General features: G+C 29.1%; 1 protein-coding gene across 1 annotated transcript in view; it reads right to left on the bottom strand.

Moving 5' to 3' along the window:
• The window catches only part of PsGEF (Protostome-specific GEF), a 239,421-nt gene that overhangs the window by 141,992 nt on the left and 78,963 nt on the right, over nucleotides 1-18,466 (bottom strand). The window contains exon 9 of the mRNA XM_075371997.1: nucleotides 10,462-10,516. Coding sequence (XP_075228112.1) covers nucleotides 10,462-10,516 — 55 coding nt within the window. The remainder of the gene's footprint in view (nucleotides 1-10,461; nucleotides 10,517-18,466) is intronic.

The following is an 18,466-nucleotide window of genomic DNA, read 5'->3' as shown; positions in this document are numbered from 1 at the left end:
TGATACAAAATATATGGTAATTAAGGATTATCCTTTAAGTTTTTATTACAGGAAAAAATAAATTTACAATTTAGGTATGCATTGAAGATGAAAGCTGAAAAGTAAGAATTTCTAGGGTATATTTCAGTGAATAAAAAAGTAACAATAAATTACTTAATTATAAATTTATCTGGATTAGACTGTTAAAAGGTTTTGTTATCAAAAAAATTTATTAATGTTTTAATATAATTACTATATTTAAATTATTATTAAACATTAATAATATTATGAAATCATATAAGGAAGAAATGAAGGCCTACAAAATAAATATTAACTTTATGTAGACTAACACTTCAGCAAATTTTTTATAATCATTTCAAACAGCTCATCCTATTGCCCCATGGCCTCAAATCTTTTCACCCCACCCATTAAACTATTTTCACATCAATCATATGCACAGTTCGATATTCAGTGACAAGCTGTTCTCCGCCTACATTGGGTTAAATTCGAATAAATATGTATTTTCACTGAATCTAAACTTGATATTTATACCTAACGAGCTAACCTATATTTTGTATCTCATCAAATTCATATTATATATTATAATAAAATTGAAAAAAAACTGGATATTATATTCTTCAGTTAAATTTAAAAAACGTATACGATAAGTTAAAAAAATAAAAATAACAGGCAACGACAATTATGAACATTCTTGGAACTTAATTATTCTTAGTTTAATACTTATCCTCAATGTCGAAATGGAATATTATTTTTACCTGTACACATTTTTTAAAGTAAATAAACATTTTCTAATATTAAATTTGATAAACCATAAAAGTTATTAAAATAAATTCTAAGAAAATAACTAAAAAAACTGTACTAAAAATGAAAAAAAAAAAAAATAATTTAAAGCAAGTATAATTTAAATTTTGACTTTTGCGCCAATTAAAAATAAATACTACTTCACTACTTAACTAACCTCTAAATTGGTATAAATTTCAAAAAGTCTACATTTAAACGAAAAGATAATAAATATTATTTTAAAATCTTTAAAGCAGATTTTCAAAAATATTAATGAATATTTTATTTTCATTTTTAAGTTTTAAGTAAAACGTTTGTAAATTTTGAAGTTTTAAGTATTTTAAATAATGATAGGACAACAAAAAACCTTGATCGTATAAACAAAAGTCGTTTACAAGAAATTCAAAGATAGGAATTCTGTATGTAGATAAAAATAAGAATATGAAGAAAAATTATGTAAAGAGACTGTTACCAAAAGTGAGCTAAGTCTCTCTAGAATGTTTTATAAAGTTTAATAAATAATTTTCTTTGATTTTTGCATAAAAATATTTTAAATGATGTCGGATTTTCCGACACAGTAAAAGTAAAAAATTCAAAAAAAGATTCTTGGAAGATGATTTTGGTGGAGGGAAAGGAGAAAAAATAAAATAATGCCTATTTTTTGAATTTTTAAATTTTTTTTTGGTTTATTTAATATAATGATAATTTTAGAATAAAACTTTATCATAAATTCCCTTCGTCCGAAAAAAAAAATCTTAGTTACATTTTTCATGTATCATTATTTCTCCACTATGTAAGTTGCAATTTTGTTGTCAGATTTTTTTTAACTAGCTAAAAAAAAAAGGCACGAATAAAATTAACATAAATTCTAAATCGTTTCGAGTTACGACAACCATAGTAAACATCTCCCAAACTTCATCTGATTTAAAGAAAGAAAAAGTTACGTAAATAAAACTTTATATACATAAGAAATGGGGACAGGAAAGGAAAAGAGCCAGGGAAAAATGGGGGAAAGGGAAAGGGTAAAATGTAGGAAAAGGAAACGAAATATGGGAAAAAGGAGAATGGAAAAAATGGGAAAAAAGAAAAGGTGAAAATGGAAGAGAAAAGGGGGAAGTTGAAAAAGGGGAAAAGGGTGAAAGGGGAAGGTTAAATTTTGTGAAGTTCCGGAATGTTCATTTTGTTAATGTTCTATCAAACTTTCAATTGTGTTCATTTAATCTATATATATATATATATATATATATATATATATATATATATGTATATACTTAAATCATTTAGCAATATCGAAACATGGCCGGGTCTGCTAGTATTAAATATAAATACAATAAAATAGAATTAAAAAAGAATAATAATGAAAAACTTATGAGATATTACCAGTGTAATTCTTATGACGGTTGGTTAAATTGTTTCTGAAATACATTCCATTCACAATTACGAGTATGTTTTTTCTAATCAAACTTTTATTGTTTCTGGAAAATGGGATACTAAAACCGTCAAGAAATAAAAAACAACCGATGGAGTTATTTTTTCATCGATTACGTTTCCTACTATTAAAACCGGAAAGGGAAAAAATAATAATAATACAAGTAAAAAAATTTTACACAACATGGAATCACGCAAATACTGGTATATTTTATTTTATAATTTTTATCTCTTGTTTAACTGCATTAAAACATGATTATAGATTTAAATAAAAAATATACTGTGTTAACAAAGTGTGGCAATCAATATCCTTTAAATTTATATGAGTTCTATCCATTGTATTTAAAATTACATCCTAAACACCCATGGGGTGTTTAGGATGTAATGATCTCATCCAAAGAAAAATAGACCGTTTTGGTTTAAGAGATATGAAAATCTGTAAAAGGTTAGGTAAAATGTAATATTTAATAAGAAGATAATAATAAAAAGATTAATTAAAATAGTAGTTAAATTTTTATAGTAAAATGTATTTTTAAGTTTTCTTCATTGAGTTACTGTAATATCTACATACATACGGCGAAACCTAGTCCAAAATCTATATATATATATAAAACGACATATCGTTTTTTTTTCTTTTTCTGTAGCCTCCGGAACCCCCATTAGGATTACTTCAGAGGATATGTATGAGTGAGTGTAAATGAAGCGTAGTCTAGTGAAATCGACCATTTCTGAGATGTGTGGTTAATTGAGACCCAACTAGCAAAGAATACCGGTATCCACGATATAAAAAACGACATATCCTGACTGAACGCCTAGTAAATATTATTAAAGATAAATTGATGAAAATTTGTTTACAAGTTCTTCGCACAGAGTGAATGCAACTAAAAAAGGATTTTTTGAAATTCCGAGTTTAAACGGCTAAAATGGATTAAAAATGAAATTTAATTTTTATTTTTAATTTCTCGATGACAAATGAAAATATCAGCTTGATTTCTGGTGTGTGTAATCTTCATGTGAGTATCTAATTTCTAGGTTTATTGAAATTCTATGTTTAAATGGTTAAAATGGATTTTAAATTTCTTTTTAAAACCCGGATAATTTTTGTTTATTTCTCATTAACAAATAAGATATCAACTTGATTTTTGTGATGTGTAATTTTCATGTAAATATATAAAAACCAATTTCTAGACTTTTCGAAATTCGACCACGAAATGGATAAAGAATGTTAAAACATTTCGAACAAAGATTGTAAATTTTCCTCTTTTCCGACTGTACTCAAATGAGGTATTCATTCGATTTAGAATGAAATATTACTTTACAGATAAGAGACTCTATCTGCAAGATACCTCTAGCTTGCAAATAATCTTCAGATAAATATCAAAAAACCATTTTCAGGTTTTATGAATTGTAATATTTCAAGGGGTAAAAAAATAAGTTTTTTTTTTACATTTTTGCCGTTTTATGGCGACATCGCCATAATTTTATAGCGATATCGCTATTGGATCAATCTTTATGAAATTTGGTAACAATGTGATGGTTTTATGTTTGTAATTCTGATTATGTATTTCGCGAGTAAGCCGCGACTAGAAATCTGAAACCAATTAGCGATCTTGTACTGACCAAACTGTGCTATGATGAAATTACAATACACTTGTCACTTTACATAAATTGAACAGGGTTTAATTTTTTTTAACATTATAATTTCTAAGCATGAGTTTAATGGATGCAGGTGGGTTGAGGGAGCAAAACCTCCTGGCTAGACGGAAAGGGCTCGCTTGGTTCTCCCTGACCGCGACAGGAAACGCAAGTAACCATATAGCGCGGGCGAAGCCGCAACGGTAATGCTAGTAATATGATATAGCCTTAAAAGTATTAGATTAATTTAGATAAAAAAATAATTTTACTAAATAAATCCGATGCAACTAAAAACATATATGACTTCTGAGTAAATACATAATAATATTATACTTTATTAATATTTTTCATTGTACAGAGTGATTTTTTAGTCCTGTTACCCAATTTTAAATGTAATTTAAGAAAGGGAAATTTAGGTGGAATAAAAAAATGTATTTGTTACTTACAAAAGAGATTTAATAAAAAGCTATTACTTAAAATTGTTAAGAATATGCTCAAAATGCCCACCCCTTGCGGTTATACACACACGGACTCTTTTCAGGATATTAGCAGAAACCTTTTTAAGAGTTGCATTGGAAATATTCGTGATTACGTCTGTAATATTAACTTTAAGTTCATCAATAGTGTGAGGATTGTTTTTGAAGGCCTCGGACTTAATATAAAAACTAGTCAGGAGATGTGAGGTCTGGGGACCTTGGAGGCCATAATCCCTTGCTTATTATTCCATCATCAAAGAACTCTTGCAGAAAATCCATGGTTTCTCGAGACGTGTGGCATGTAGCGCCATCTTGCTGAAACCAGCAATACCGTTCTTGAGGTTCCAGGAGGGACAGAAATTGGCGCACAGTATTCCTGTATACTTTACCATTTACTGTCTGTTTGAAGAATATGGGTCCGACTATACGATGGCGAGATATCGCACTCCTCACACCAATTTTTTCAGGATACATAGATTTGTCTTGTAAAGCGTTAGGATTTTCAACCGCCCAAATTTGACAGTTTTGACTGTTCGCATAACCGTCGAGATGGATCCAAGCTTCATCACTAAAAAACACTGTGTTTAAAAATTCGATTCCGTTATCATTTACGAGAGACCTAAACCAACGGCAATATTGCAATCGGTTGTTTAAATCTGGAGGCTGAAGCTCTTGGACTAATCGTACGCGATAAGGATACAATTTCAATTTTTTAGCAGCTTTCTGAACACTCGAATATGACAAACCAACTTTGTGCAAAGTTTGCGTAAACTTTTCTGTGGAGAATTGAGCAATCTTGTTTTCACATTCTCTAAAACGTCATCTGTCAAGCGAGTTGGTCGACCAATACGTTTTCTATCACAAACACTACCTGTCTCTCGAAATCGGTTTGCTAGCCTAGATATTGACATTTTTTCTGACGGAGGAACACCAACAAATTTAATTTGAAATGATTATTTTACACTCGCGTACGATTTCGTAGCAAAATATTGTTCAAGAATGAAAAACTCGTTGTTCTATGGTAAAAGACATTCTGTTCGTAAAACGACCGGAAACGGCACAAAGTTTACACAGCTCAAGGATAATCAACTCACACTACCGTGTCTATACCGGTTGAGTAGCGCGACCAACTTCGTGTCGCAAAACAAAATTTCCCTTTCTTAGAAAAAAATTACCAGACATTAACAACTGGGTAACAGGACTAAAAAATCACCCTGAACTTTAAGTATGTTCATTTACGTGTAATTAATATAAACATATTCAATATTCATTTAAATTAAACTTCTGACTCGCCATATAATCAGTACGCTACTAAGTAAGCATTGTATGGCGTAAAATAAATAAAAGAAGTAACAATTATGGTACTTTGTGACTGAAATTAAAAAAAAAAAGTTATTTTAATGAATGGTTTTATGTTTGTGCACGTAATGTTTGTTGCAGGTTATATGCATGCTTCATGCAAAATTGTAACGATTTTTTTTACTTAAGTACTGTAGTAGTTAGCTATACTACTACATCTATATGACGCTAATTACGTACAAAATAATTTGACCTACTTAATTTTAACATTAAAAAGTAGAAGAGGTTCTCAATTCGACCCAAATGGGTTTTTTGTTTTTTATACTTGTTCCTGATTTATTTTTCTATAATTTTCTATCCGTGGTGTCGTTTTAAGTTTTTCTAAATAAGCAAAAAGAATGATTTTTTTTAATGACTATTTGTTTTCATAGGCGATTTGAAGATATCTTTTTATCGTCACCGTTGTTAAATATTGTATTTTTATTGAGTAATAATATATACGATATTCTTTATTATTCTTAATTATTATTCACAGGATTTTACATAAGAATTAAGAAAATTTACACGAAAACTTATAAAAAATGAATACATTTCATCGTTCCAGATAATCTTAGCAAGAGTAACTTGCTACATCGTTCTCCTTCATTACTTTTTTCTTACTTTTTCTAACAGAATTTTGGCCTTCTTTCCGAAGGAAACAGTTTTTTTTTAAATTTATTTATATTTTAGATAAAAATTTTAACTAAAAAACCTTTTTAAACCGAAAGTCTGGCTGTAAAGACTTTCGTCTTACAGCCAATCGTTTGATTGCGTATTAAAAATTATAAAATAGTAAAATTATCAGTTATTTAAATTCTCAATAAACGAACAGTTCATTAATGAATTCCATATGTACTTATATGTGTGAACACTTTTTCTCTTGGATTTTTATTTTGGATTCGAATTAAGCATCGTTAGAGAATTACCAAAATACACCAATGGCCGCGATTGGCCGTAGAGTCTTCACCTCAAAATAGCCGACAAAATTAAAATTTTGTAATAATCATTATGCAATAACGGTGTATATTCACAATTTGGTTCAAACGCACTAATGAAAGGTACTAAGATGCATAAAAAATATATTATTTTTTTTGTCTTCAGTCATTTGACTGGTTTGATGCAGCTCTCCAAGATTCCTTTTCTAGTGCTAGTCGTTTCATTTCAGTATACCCTCTACATCCTACATCCCTAACAATTTGTTTTACATATTCCAAACGTGGTCTGCCTACACAATTTTTCCCTTCTACCTGTCCTTCCAATATTAAAGCGACTATTCCAGGATGCCTTAGTATGTGGCCTATAAGTCTGTCTCTTCTTTTAACTATATTTTTCCAAATGCTTCTTTCTTCATCTATTTGCCGCAATACCTCTTCATTTGTCACTTTATCCACCCATCTGATTTTTAACATTATCCTATAGCACCACATTTCAAAAGCTTCTAATCTTTTCTTCTCAGATACTCCGATCGTCCAAGTTTCACTTCCATATAAAGCGACACTCCAAACATACACTTTCAAAAATCTTTTCCTGACATTTAAATTAATTTTTGATGTAAACAAATTATATTTCTTACTGAAGGCTCGTTTAGCTTGTACTATTCGGCATTTTATATCGCTCCTGCTTCGTCCATCTTTAGTAATTCTACTTCCCAAATAACAAAATTCTTCTACCTCCATAATCTTTTCTCCTCCTATTTTCACATTCAGTGGTCCATCTTTGTTATTTCTACTACATTTCATTACTTTTGTTTTGTTCTTGTTTATTTTCATGCGATAGTTCTTGCATAGGACTTCATCTATGCCGTTCATTGTTTCTTCTAAATCCTTTTTACTCTAGGCTAGAATTACTATATCATCAGCAAATCGTAGCATCTTTATCTTTTCACCTTGTACTGTTACTCCGAATCTAAATTGTTCTTTAACATCATTAACTGCTAGTTCCACGTAAAGATTAAAAAGTAACGGAGATAGGGAACATCCTTGTCGGACTCCCTTTCTTATTACGGCTTCTTTCTTATGTTCTTCAATTGTTACTGTTGCTGTCTGGTTCCTGTACATGTTAGCATAAAAAATATAAATTTTTGAAATCAAGTGTAATATCCCAAAATGGCGGAAAAACTAATGCCATAAAAACGGCCAAAACACTAGATAAATTATAATAACTCAACGTACTTACAAGTAGAATTTAGAAATAATAACCTTGTTAGAAATTAATTAATAATTTAGAGAATATAGTAATAATAATGATAATAATAGGAATGTTTGTTGGGGAAAGTTTTACTAAACTATTCATTGGTAACTGTGTTTATTAATAAATTGATGATAGTTTTTAATTTGGCGTAGACTTCAAAAAGTAATAATTTAAAGATGAAATGAAAAAAAATTTATTTTCTAATTTTTAAAAAGTTTAAGTACGATTTGTTTTGTTATTTCTAACATTGTTTTTTAAATTAATTTAAAAACTGGTTTTCAAAAACTGTTGTGTAATTGACAAACGAATTATTTTACGTGAATTTATTTATTTATTTTAGATTGGAAAGCGTCAGGGAATTCTACGACAGTACTGATATAAAATTAAAATTAAAAATTTTATTTTGAAACAGTGTTATCTTGGTTTTCTTATATACAATAAATATTCAATTATTCATTTTCAAAAACAAGTTTTATTTCCGATTCACTTTAATTATTATCCGTTCCATGCTTATATGGAGTGTTGCATATATATTAACAAAAAATTTACCATAACAGTGCTGTGTTTATTAATCACAAAATACAACCAGTTATTGTTTTTATTTAAAATACTCATTTATAGCACACCAAAATATACAGATACACCGATCAAAACTATTGTATAATACAGAAAGAGATTTAATTGAAAAGAGTAAATAAATAAAATAGCAAAACTTAAACATAAAAAATAGGCTTCAGACTGTTTCCTGAAGCCTAATGCTATGCCTGTAGCGTAAATACCTATGTGATTAACAAATCGCATTTCCAAAAGAAATTAGTTTCGTTTTATTAAAAAAAAAAATTACAAAAGTTTAGGTGAACCAATATTTTGTTGAAGAAATAAAAAGTTTCGACCTTGTGACCTTGTTACCGATAAAATCTTTTTAACCCCACTCTAATTAAAAAAATGTTTGTCTGACACGCACATGTTAATAGTGTCTTTTACAAGTTGTAAACCAATTATCTAATTTACCGATTATCATAATTAACAGTGATATAAAAATAACAGTATTCGTTTTATAAAGTATTTTTGTTTGCTAAATAAACGACGGAAGGAAACTATTTTAACTGTAGAAAAAAAAGCAAATATTTTTATTTATAATTTGATTTATAATTTTTTTTTTACTACAATTTTATTTGTTTCTCTATTTTGGTACGGGGTTCCTTTATAACTTTTTTTGCACCTTTTTATGCCATTGAATATAATTATTTAAAGATATTTAGGTAGATTTAATAAGAAAGCTACTTATTGTAATTGGTACCATGATTCAACTTCCGGAAAATGACGACATATTTTCGCGTTTCACATCCCCCAGACCTCAAAAACACAGTCAGTTCAGAAGTTTATGTATATATTTCACATTCTTGTGGACATGATAACTGCCGTAATTTTGCGCCAATCACTTTCAAATTGATATACAAAATATAAACGACCCAAAATCTCAATTGAGTTCATTAAAGACCAAAATCGGACAATGGGGATGGAAATACGAGGGCTTTTTCGAAAAATCAAAATATTGCTATAACTTTACTATAAGGCAAAATATCGAATTCGTTTTAAGTTCCTAATATTCTTTGAATAAGGGCCTAAAACTTATCAAAGTAAAATTTTTTGATATCACCAACCATTGGCCCAAGGGGGTGGAAAAAATGGGGTTTCGAAGAAAAAAAATCATTTCTCTTAATAGACACAGTATTGAATCAGTTTAAAGTGGTTGTTAGTCCTCTAACTTTACCTAAAACTTTTGTCTGAAACAATATTTGATATGACCAACCCTTACGGCAAGGGGTGACAAAAAGAGTTGCTGGAATTTTATTAAGAAGATGGGGCTTGTCTAATGCTAAACATGTAAAACCTTTTTCACATGCAACCATTGTCGTATTGAGTAAATTTGAAGTTTTTCTTAACTTTAAGGTGAAAATCTTTTTTATCCTCTACTTAGCACCAGCGAAATCTAGCTCCGCCTTCCGGCGTGCCGAAAGGGAATTTTTTTTAATTTTTCGGATTATTTTTGGAATATCTACCAGAAAATAATTGTTTAATTGTTTTAGTTAAACTCTTAATCGTTATTCTTTATTTGTGTTTGGGCAACCTTTCTTGTTGTTAACCCACGAAAAAGTAGATAAGATACGTTTCTTGTTATTTAAAAAGTTTTTAAATAATAATCTAGAAGAAAATGTTTACTTTATATATATTGCGCAACTTTTTATTATGAGTTTTAAAAAAAATTGTGATGTTTCTTTCATTAGCCAAATCATAACTCCATATTAGCAAACGTTTACTTTAAAATAAGTTAAATAAAATATGAAGATTCACTCTTAAACTATATTTCTTTCTGTATAACGACTTCGTATTTTCATACACAGTCGTTACAGGTAATATAGATATACAGGTTATACAGGCAATTTAGGTAACAGTCGTGATACCTATATTGATTCTTCAATATAGGTATCAGAAATTTAAGGTTTTACATTTTTTATAACTTTTTATAACACTTTAGTTAGAGCATAAAATAGATATTCTAAATATTAAATGAATTTAATATAAATAACTTTTAAAATAAAACTTTTCTTACCTTTTTAATAGCATTCTTAACTGCAAATGTCATACATCCCAAAAACTCGCTTCGCCTACAAAAAAATTAAAAACATATATGTATAATTTTTTTTATAAAAAATATTACGCTTTTAATTACTACTGTATTAAGATTTAAATAACAAATAATATTAAACTAGTTATGGAGAATACGTTCTGTTGCATTTTATAGGTGGGCTAAATTTTAACTTTTTATATCTTGGTTCTTAGATTTGTAGAATGGTCAGATTTGTAAAGTTATCTCATAAGAGGAATTCATAATATTCAATGTTACCATACGGCACAAAATTCTGGGGATGGGTGATGTTATCTCTTTAGGAATTTCTATCTGTTCTCGGATGGTTTTTTAACTTCTGAAGAAAAAAAAAAAAATTTTATAGCAGCATACCAGGGTTGTTCGAAGACTTCTCGGCCTGACACAGTGATGGTGCAAGTGTACGGAAAAATTAACTACGATATTTGAAAAGTACGATTCTTTACATGGCGTGGTGAAAAGTTTCAGATGCGTCTGTTTACTTCCTTTTTGTGGCAATCGTGTAAAGCAAACAAGTTATGACATTTTCTGAAAATGGATAAAATTGAAGTTTCAGGTGTTACAAAGGACCTTTAAAAGGTTTAATCCTAACAGATATTCAAAAAGATTGAGATTTCACGTTTGAAGATTCTTCCTCTTTGTTTTCTTAAAAAAAACACTCCTCTTTGTTTTGACGAAAAAAAATAGCGTGCTGAATTTAAATGTGGTTGTACATCTACTCAAGATAACGAACGCCCAAAAACTGTTATGACTGATGAAATTGTCACAAAAATTCACAAAGCTGTATTAAATGATCGCTGACTGAAGTTACGCGAGCTTGATGATATTTTAAACATTTCGATAGGCTGTCTACAAATTTTTACACGAAGTTTTGGATGGGAAAAGGGCTACCACTCAATGGGTGTCACATTTATTAACAGTCAACTAAAACTGCATTCGACTAAATACTATTAAAGGGTGTTTATATTTATTTAAAAACAATTCCATAATAAATGATACATCTATTCATTATTACACGACAGAAGCCAAATTGTGGATGGGAGCGGATGAAAATGAGTCAAAGAATATGAAAACAGTTCCATCTGCAGTAAAAGTCATAATCGAATTATACTTAGGTATTAAAAATTTGGAAAGTCGATGGTCTAATTGTATCGAATTGCATACTAAAAAATAATTGAAAAATCTCTTCTTTCTTTGTCAGGCCGAAAATTTTCAAATGGCTCTCTTTATGTTTAAACTGAACAATATTGTTATAATATCTTTCTGGGTTAAGCTACGTTTTTCTGAGAAATTGGGGTTTGCATGAGATCCTGTTGCCTGCAAATAACCTAAGCTACCTGTGGTTGTTTGTCTCATGAACCTTTCCTGCATGGTTATATTCTAATGATTCACATCTGCAAATTATCGGTGATCAATTTTACTCTTTAGTTTGAATTCTACGGGTGTAGGTCAGGCAATGTTAGGTTCTCCTCGGAATGTTGATATTAGAGAGCGCCAATGTATTTTGCGTGATTCTGTTTGGGGTTGATTATCAACCTATTTGGAGGAGGTACACTTTGTTTCCTATTTAATGGTAATGATACCTATCAGATAAATTCGGGCCTATTAATTCCTCTAAAAAATCGCATGTTTCGTATTCCGTAGGTAGCGAGAAATTCTCTTAATTTTATCAACTGACGGAACACACATTACTTATTTATATTCGATATCACTTAAAAAAAATTTATCATAGGGGAAAAAATATTAATTTCAGTATGATTTTTTTTTCAACGTTCTGTTTTCTTTTGTATACAAAGTATATATATATATATAATGTTTAATTAAAAATTTTAATTTTCCTAATCACAAGTAGATGTTTTAATAATACTGAATGAATAGATTCCTTTCAACTCGACTGTGAGTAAAGTGTAACATTTTTATACAGAATTCTCATTAATAAAAATTTGTTAGTTTTATCCTGCATTACTTCTACAATAAGTTCATTTAATGAAAAACAAATTTAGTTTAATTTATTAAAAGCTAAAAAAAGTTAAAAGTATCAATCTTTTTTTGTCTCCAATTAACTTAAAACAAAATGATAAGTGAGTTGAGCGTACAGTGGAACATATTTACAAATTTTTGGATATTCTATTATATTCCTATCACGACATTTATAGGAAGTTCCTGGTGATAAGCCCTTATTTGATACCAAGATCTTAGAACCTTTTTTGGTGAAACATAAAAACAAAAAACATTTTAAAAAAGGATTTTGTGGATTTTTGTAGTCATATATTTAGTAATACTTAGTTTATTGAAAATAATTTATTTTTCTTTTGGTATTAAGTGGCATATTTTTAAAATTAATAACTTCTTTTCAATTCAGTTTAGCAACCTGTCAGAACTGAGCAAATTTGATTATTATTCCTAGCTGATCTTATTACAATAAATAACCTTTTTAGTTAAATGTCATATTTTAGAAACGCAAGTTAAATTTAGGAAGTTCAGTAACATTTTGAAAATATTTTAAACAAGAAAAAATTCCTCAGTACAACTAAAGCAAGAAATATTTAGAAAATATTTCGTATTAAATATTAATTAACTTTCATTAACAATAAATTAGAATATAGATAGAAATTTATCACAAAATATTACGATTAAATATTTATCTTCACTAAAATATATCTACGTTTTTTTAACAAATATCCTAATTTATCCGATCTGTTTATATTCTCTTTCACAAAGAGAACATGATTCAAATTAATTTTTTTTTAAATTTAAATAAACAGAATTTAAAAATATAAGTATGTCTAATTTTTACAGAACCGATAATAGATTACTTACGATCTATTCTTTGTTAACAAATTAAGTATAAAACTACCTTCCAAGGAAATACTTATTACGTGAAATAAATGTAATAAAACCTAAGACATCTGAGAGAAAAAAATTAAATAGTATAGACGAAAAAACTTGTCAACAAGAGAATAAATGTGAAGTTTTGACAATAAGATTGAAGAATATGTAAGCTATATTATTTTATCGATGCTCACATTCAAGTAAATTTGAATAAGAATATATAGATGGGTCAATAAATTTAAGTCGAGAGAAAATTCTACTGATGACAAATTACGTAGTGGAAGGCTAGCTACTATGGCGACTGATGAAAACCGATAGTTAGTTGACATACGGTAAATCACGTTACCTAATTGCTGCGACATTAAATTGCGGACATAATCCTGGGCAGAGAATTGCAGAAGATCTAGGCTTCAGGAAAGTGTGTGCCGAATGTGTGTGGCGCCATATAAATTAACACCTGCTTTGAAAGACCGAAGGGTGGAAGTGTGTGCAAAACCGAAATTTCATTTGCGCGCGCGCACACACACACACACAATGTGTGTAAACAGTACAAAAAGTATGCCCATCTTTGAAGCCAATGAAAGTATTCTTTTTTAAATAGTTTTTTTTTTTTTTTTTTTTTTTTTTTAATATGACTGAAGTTGAAGCTTAGGTATATCAATATGAACCTGAGATTCAGAGGCAATTGATGGAGTGACGACACAGTACTCTTCACCACAGCCTAAGAGATCCAAATGTCAAAAATTCACAATCAAGGTGATGGTTCTTATTTATAGGATCAGAGGAGTCATTTTCCCGAATAGGGCTAAACAGTGAACAGTGAGCCCGTCCTTAAAAACAATCCGAGAAATTATTTTAGAAGAAGTCCTGAAAAAAATGTATGCCATAAAACTAACATAATAATTCTAAGACACACTCATTTCTAGCGAGAAACCATTGCTCGAATGAGGTTTTTAATATATTTTCATCCCCCATATAGCCCTGAACTCAGACTTTCACCCCTTTTTTATGTAATGAAAGATGCTCTTTGGAGTACCAGGTTCGGTATCATAATAAAAGTAAAATTTCCCATTACAGCACGGGTCAAAGAGTGCTTTAAAGACATTCCAAAGTGCTTTTCAGAAGTGGGTGAAAAGATGGGGGAAATGTGTTGAATGCAATGGGTATACTTTGAGAGGTGACATTATGTGCACAAAGGATTATTTTTTATATGAATATTATTTTACCTTCTGTTAATGAATAAATAATGAGGCAACGGACTTATTTTAGTACAACTTTCGAACATTCAAATATGATATCAAAGCAATAGTTTCATTATCTACTATTATCTACTAATACATTTTAGTAGATAATTACTGTTCGATAAACAGTAACTGTCGTTGTCAGCCAATAAACATCTCTGGATAATATTAGACAATCATATGAAGTGGAATATCCGTGTAGCGTATTTAACATCAAGATTAAAATACTTTACACGTAATGTTTACAAAATAAAATTAAAGATCTTGAAATAATAACAATTATATATTTTGCATATCCTCATTCACATTTTCAAGAAGGAATCGAAATATGAAGAGGAACATATGATATCCATCTTAATAAAATAAATAAAATATTTATTCTCCAAAAATATTTAATTAGAGCAGCTCTTGGTAGACCAAGGTTATAACTCGGTATACGCTTATTTGAAGAATTTAAAGTACCTACTTTGAGACAAATATGTGCCACCAAAATAATACTACACATAAATAAATACGTAAATGATTTTGAATTCAAAAAATACACCGTACAATACTCGTTCAGCAGTAACAAATATTTATACCACATTCTTTCCAAAATTAACTCTTTGCAAACGTCAATTTTCATATTACTCCAGTATATTTTCTAATAAAAACCCTAATTATTTTAACGTCCAATAATAAAATATAATCTAATCAAAGAAATAGATGAATGGGTGAAACACAATACATATTTTAAATTATGAAATTAAAATATAAAAATAATCCACACTAATAAAAATAAATTTAACATATTATTATAATTAATAAGATACAACCAAATAATAAATTAATATACTACTTAACATTAAAAAATCTACATATATAAAACTTTCTTTCTTCCTGTTTAGCCTCCGGTAACTATCGTTTAGATAATACTTCAGAGGATGAATGAGGATGATATATATGAGTGTGAATGAAGTGTATAGTTCAGTTCGACCATTCCTGAGATGTGTGGTTAATTGAAACCCAACCACCAAAGAACACCGGTATCCACGATCTAGTATTCAAGTTCGTGTAAAAATAGCTGGCTTTACTAGGACTTGAACGCTGGAACTCTCGACTTCCAAATCAGCTGATTTGGGAAGACGCGTTCACCACTAGACCAACCCGGTGGGTTACATATATAAAACTGCAAAGGTTTAAGTGAACGCTAAGGATGTATAAATTCATAATAGTATTCATTTGTCTTATGTTATGATTATTTCTTGTTGTCTTATGATATGTTACCTTAACAAGTACTAGTTTTTATTTCTCCATATGAAATTATTTTTTTCTCTCATTCATTAGATCATGAATTTATTGTATTTTATTTTATTTGCTTTCAATATCAATTTAAATAATTTTAAATTCTGGTTCTATGTATTTTTTTTTAAGTCTATTCTATTTAACTTATTTTCAATTTAGATTTTTTATGTTAATTTATTTTTATGAATCGTGTACCTTCATTTAATTAAATCTTGTATTTTTAATTAGTTCTTTTTAAAAATCATCCTCTTATGACATGATCTCACGGCTAGCGCTCAAGGCTTCTTTTGCTAGCTGCGTCATGGATAGATATTAAATAAAATTGTACATATAATTTTCAATTGACAATAAATAATAAATTTAATAGCAGCAGTATGATAATTTTATTTCAATGATTGATTCAGTGGTTACATATCTCTATAGTTTTAAATTGTATTTTTAACAGTTCTAATTTCCCGGCGATTAGAGGTATATTAAAGGGGTAAGTATTGTGATCATGTTAAAAACGGGGTATCGGGTTTTTTCAAATGTTTACGTTTTAGAGTCCAGTTAGTTCATCTAAACCAAAAATGCAGATTTATATATGTGCGTATGTGTGTCACACTGCTTTTGTCATTTTATGTCAGGATTAACCAAACCGATTTTCTTAAAATTTGGCTCAAATATTTCTGTAAATGGGGAATTTTTTAATGTTTTAGTTCAATATAAAGGTTAATACTCAAAGTATTTGCAACATCAATGCAATTAGTTATCCTTAAACCTGCCTGGACGTATGGAATCCAGGTAGAGTACGACGAGTAACAGAAATATTGAGATAATTCAAAGATTCTAAAATAAATTGATGACGGCGATAACAGAGGCGCAATGGTTTGCTAGGAGTAGAGAAATTCGTTATTACCTAATATTACCTTCTGTTGAAAGAAGAAATCCAAAAATTAGCTCGTGACGTACAAATAGAGGTTAGGCAAACACGTAAATTATGTGACAGTAAATCCATTGGATAACAGCGATGATATGAGGTGACTAAAACGTATCCATGAGCTGTATCTGGGAGATGTAACTAGAGGAGTGACCTGGAGAAGGAACCTAGGAATGGGAACACAGGATGACTGTCACTATGTAGTGAACGTCACTTTGATAGTCTACGACTTTCAGCTACTTTTATTTATTGGCAAATGTTGGTTTAGTCTGTAATGTTGTTTTCATATATTGGTATTGATGATATTGTTTTTATTTTTTCTTCCTGTGATTTATTTCTAGGTCTATGTTAACTATTGAACTTTAGTTGGATCACGTATACAAGCGCTTTTCCTACATATGAGAAATTTCAATATATCTTCACGCGATTATCACGAATCAATTTTACTTATGGTGTCCTATGATTTACCGATTATAAATGCTAATAGACAGAAAAAAAAGAATAATAAAATATATATATAATGTTCACATGTTTATATTTTTATTAGGCTTCTCTAAATTAAAAACAAATTTAAAAATCTATAAAATATAATAGAGAAAATTAATGAATTGAATATAATCCACAAAATAAAGAGTAGAAAAATAAAGAAGAGATGTTGACATGTTCCTGATAAAGAATTATAGGAGATTATAATCGTGATAAATGAACAGTCGAATAGAAGAAGAAAGAACTTACCAAGCAGAATTCATTACCGCCCTTTCAAAGATTTGGCGACTTTAGCATCGATCTATGAGGTAATAATTAATCTATATTTGATAATATTACCATTTTTTAGCTAGTAAGAGCAAAAAAATGTAAGAGATTATCATTTTACTAGCTCCCCGTCGCAGCTTCGCCCGCCCTTTATGGTTACTTGCGTTTCCCATAGCGGTCAATCTTTTTATTTTATGTTTATTAGATAAGTAACCGGAGGCAGGTGCAGCCAATCACACATGAAGTAGCGGTGGCAGTGATTGTGGTGGTTGAACAACAGCGCCGTATACCTTTGCACACCTTAAAAAAATCGGAATTAAAAAAAAAAACCGAAAATGGTTTTTAAATATTTACCTAAAGAGTATTTGAAAGCCCTGATCTACTGAACATCTCGTTTAAAATAGTCGGGATTGAAGAATTTACAATCATTATTCAAAAGTTTTTTGTTCATAATCATAAAGATCAAACCCAGCTCACACAGTGATAGACACCCACAGGCATTATACATTTATGCATTTTTCGAAATGAAATATATACAGAAACCTTCTCAATTATCCCAAGAAAGATGGGTAATAATTTGGTTGTGAAAGATCGGGTAGTTTTTTCGTTAATCCTAAACAAAAAAAAACCCTCTTCCTTTTTATATAATAGCATAGATTATAATACAAAAAAAAAAATAAATTGCTTTATACTTTTTAGTCATACTTAGTCAAATTATTATCATATATTGCATGAGTTTAATTAGTAGGTTAATTTTGATTTCAAAAGATATCAATCATATATTGAAATTTCTAACACATTTATAAAATATCAATCAAATTTCCAATCAAACATTTACTATACAAAATAACGAAATAGTGAAGTTTATGGATAGTGAAGTTTTATAGTAAAGTATTTATAGCGAAGTTTTTATTTAATTTAA

This window comes from Lycorma delicatula, chromosome 7, assembly GCF_047948215.1.
Source record: "Lycorma delicatula isolate Av1 chromosome 7, ASM4794821v1, whole genome shotgun sequence".
NCBI lineage: Eukaryota > Metazoa > Arthropoda > Insecta > Hemiptera > Fulgoridae > Lycorma > Lycorma delicatula.
The sequence above is the reverse complement of the archived record's forward strand: the minus strand, read 5'-3'. Positions and strand labels throughout refer to the sequence as shown.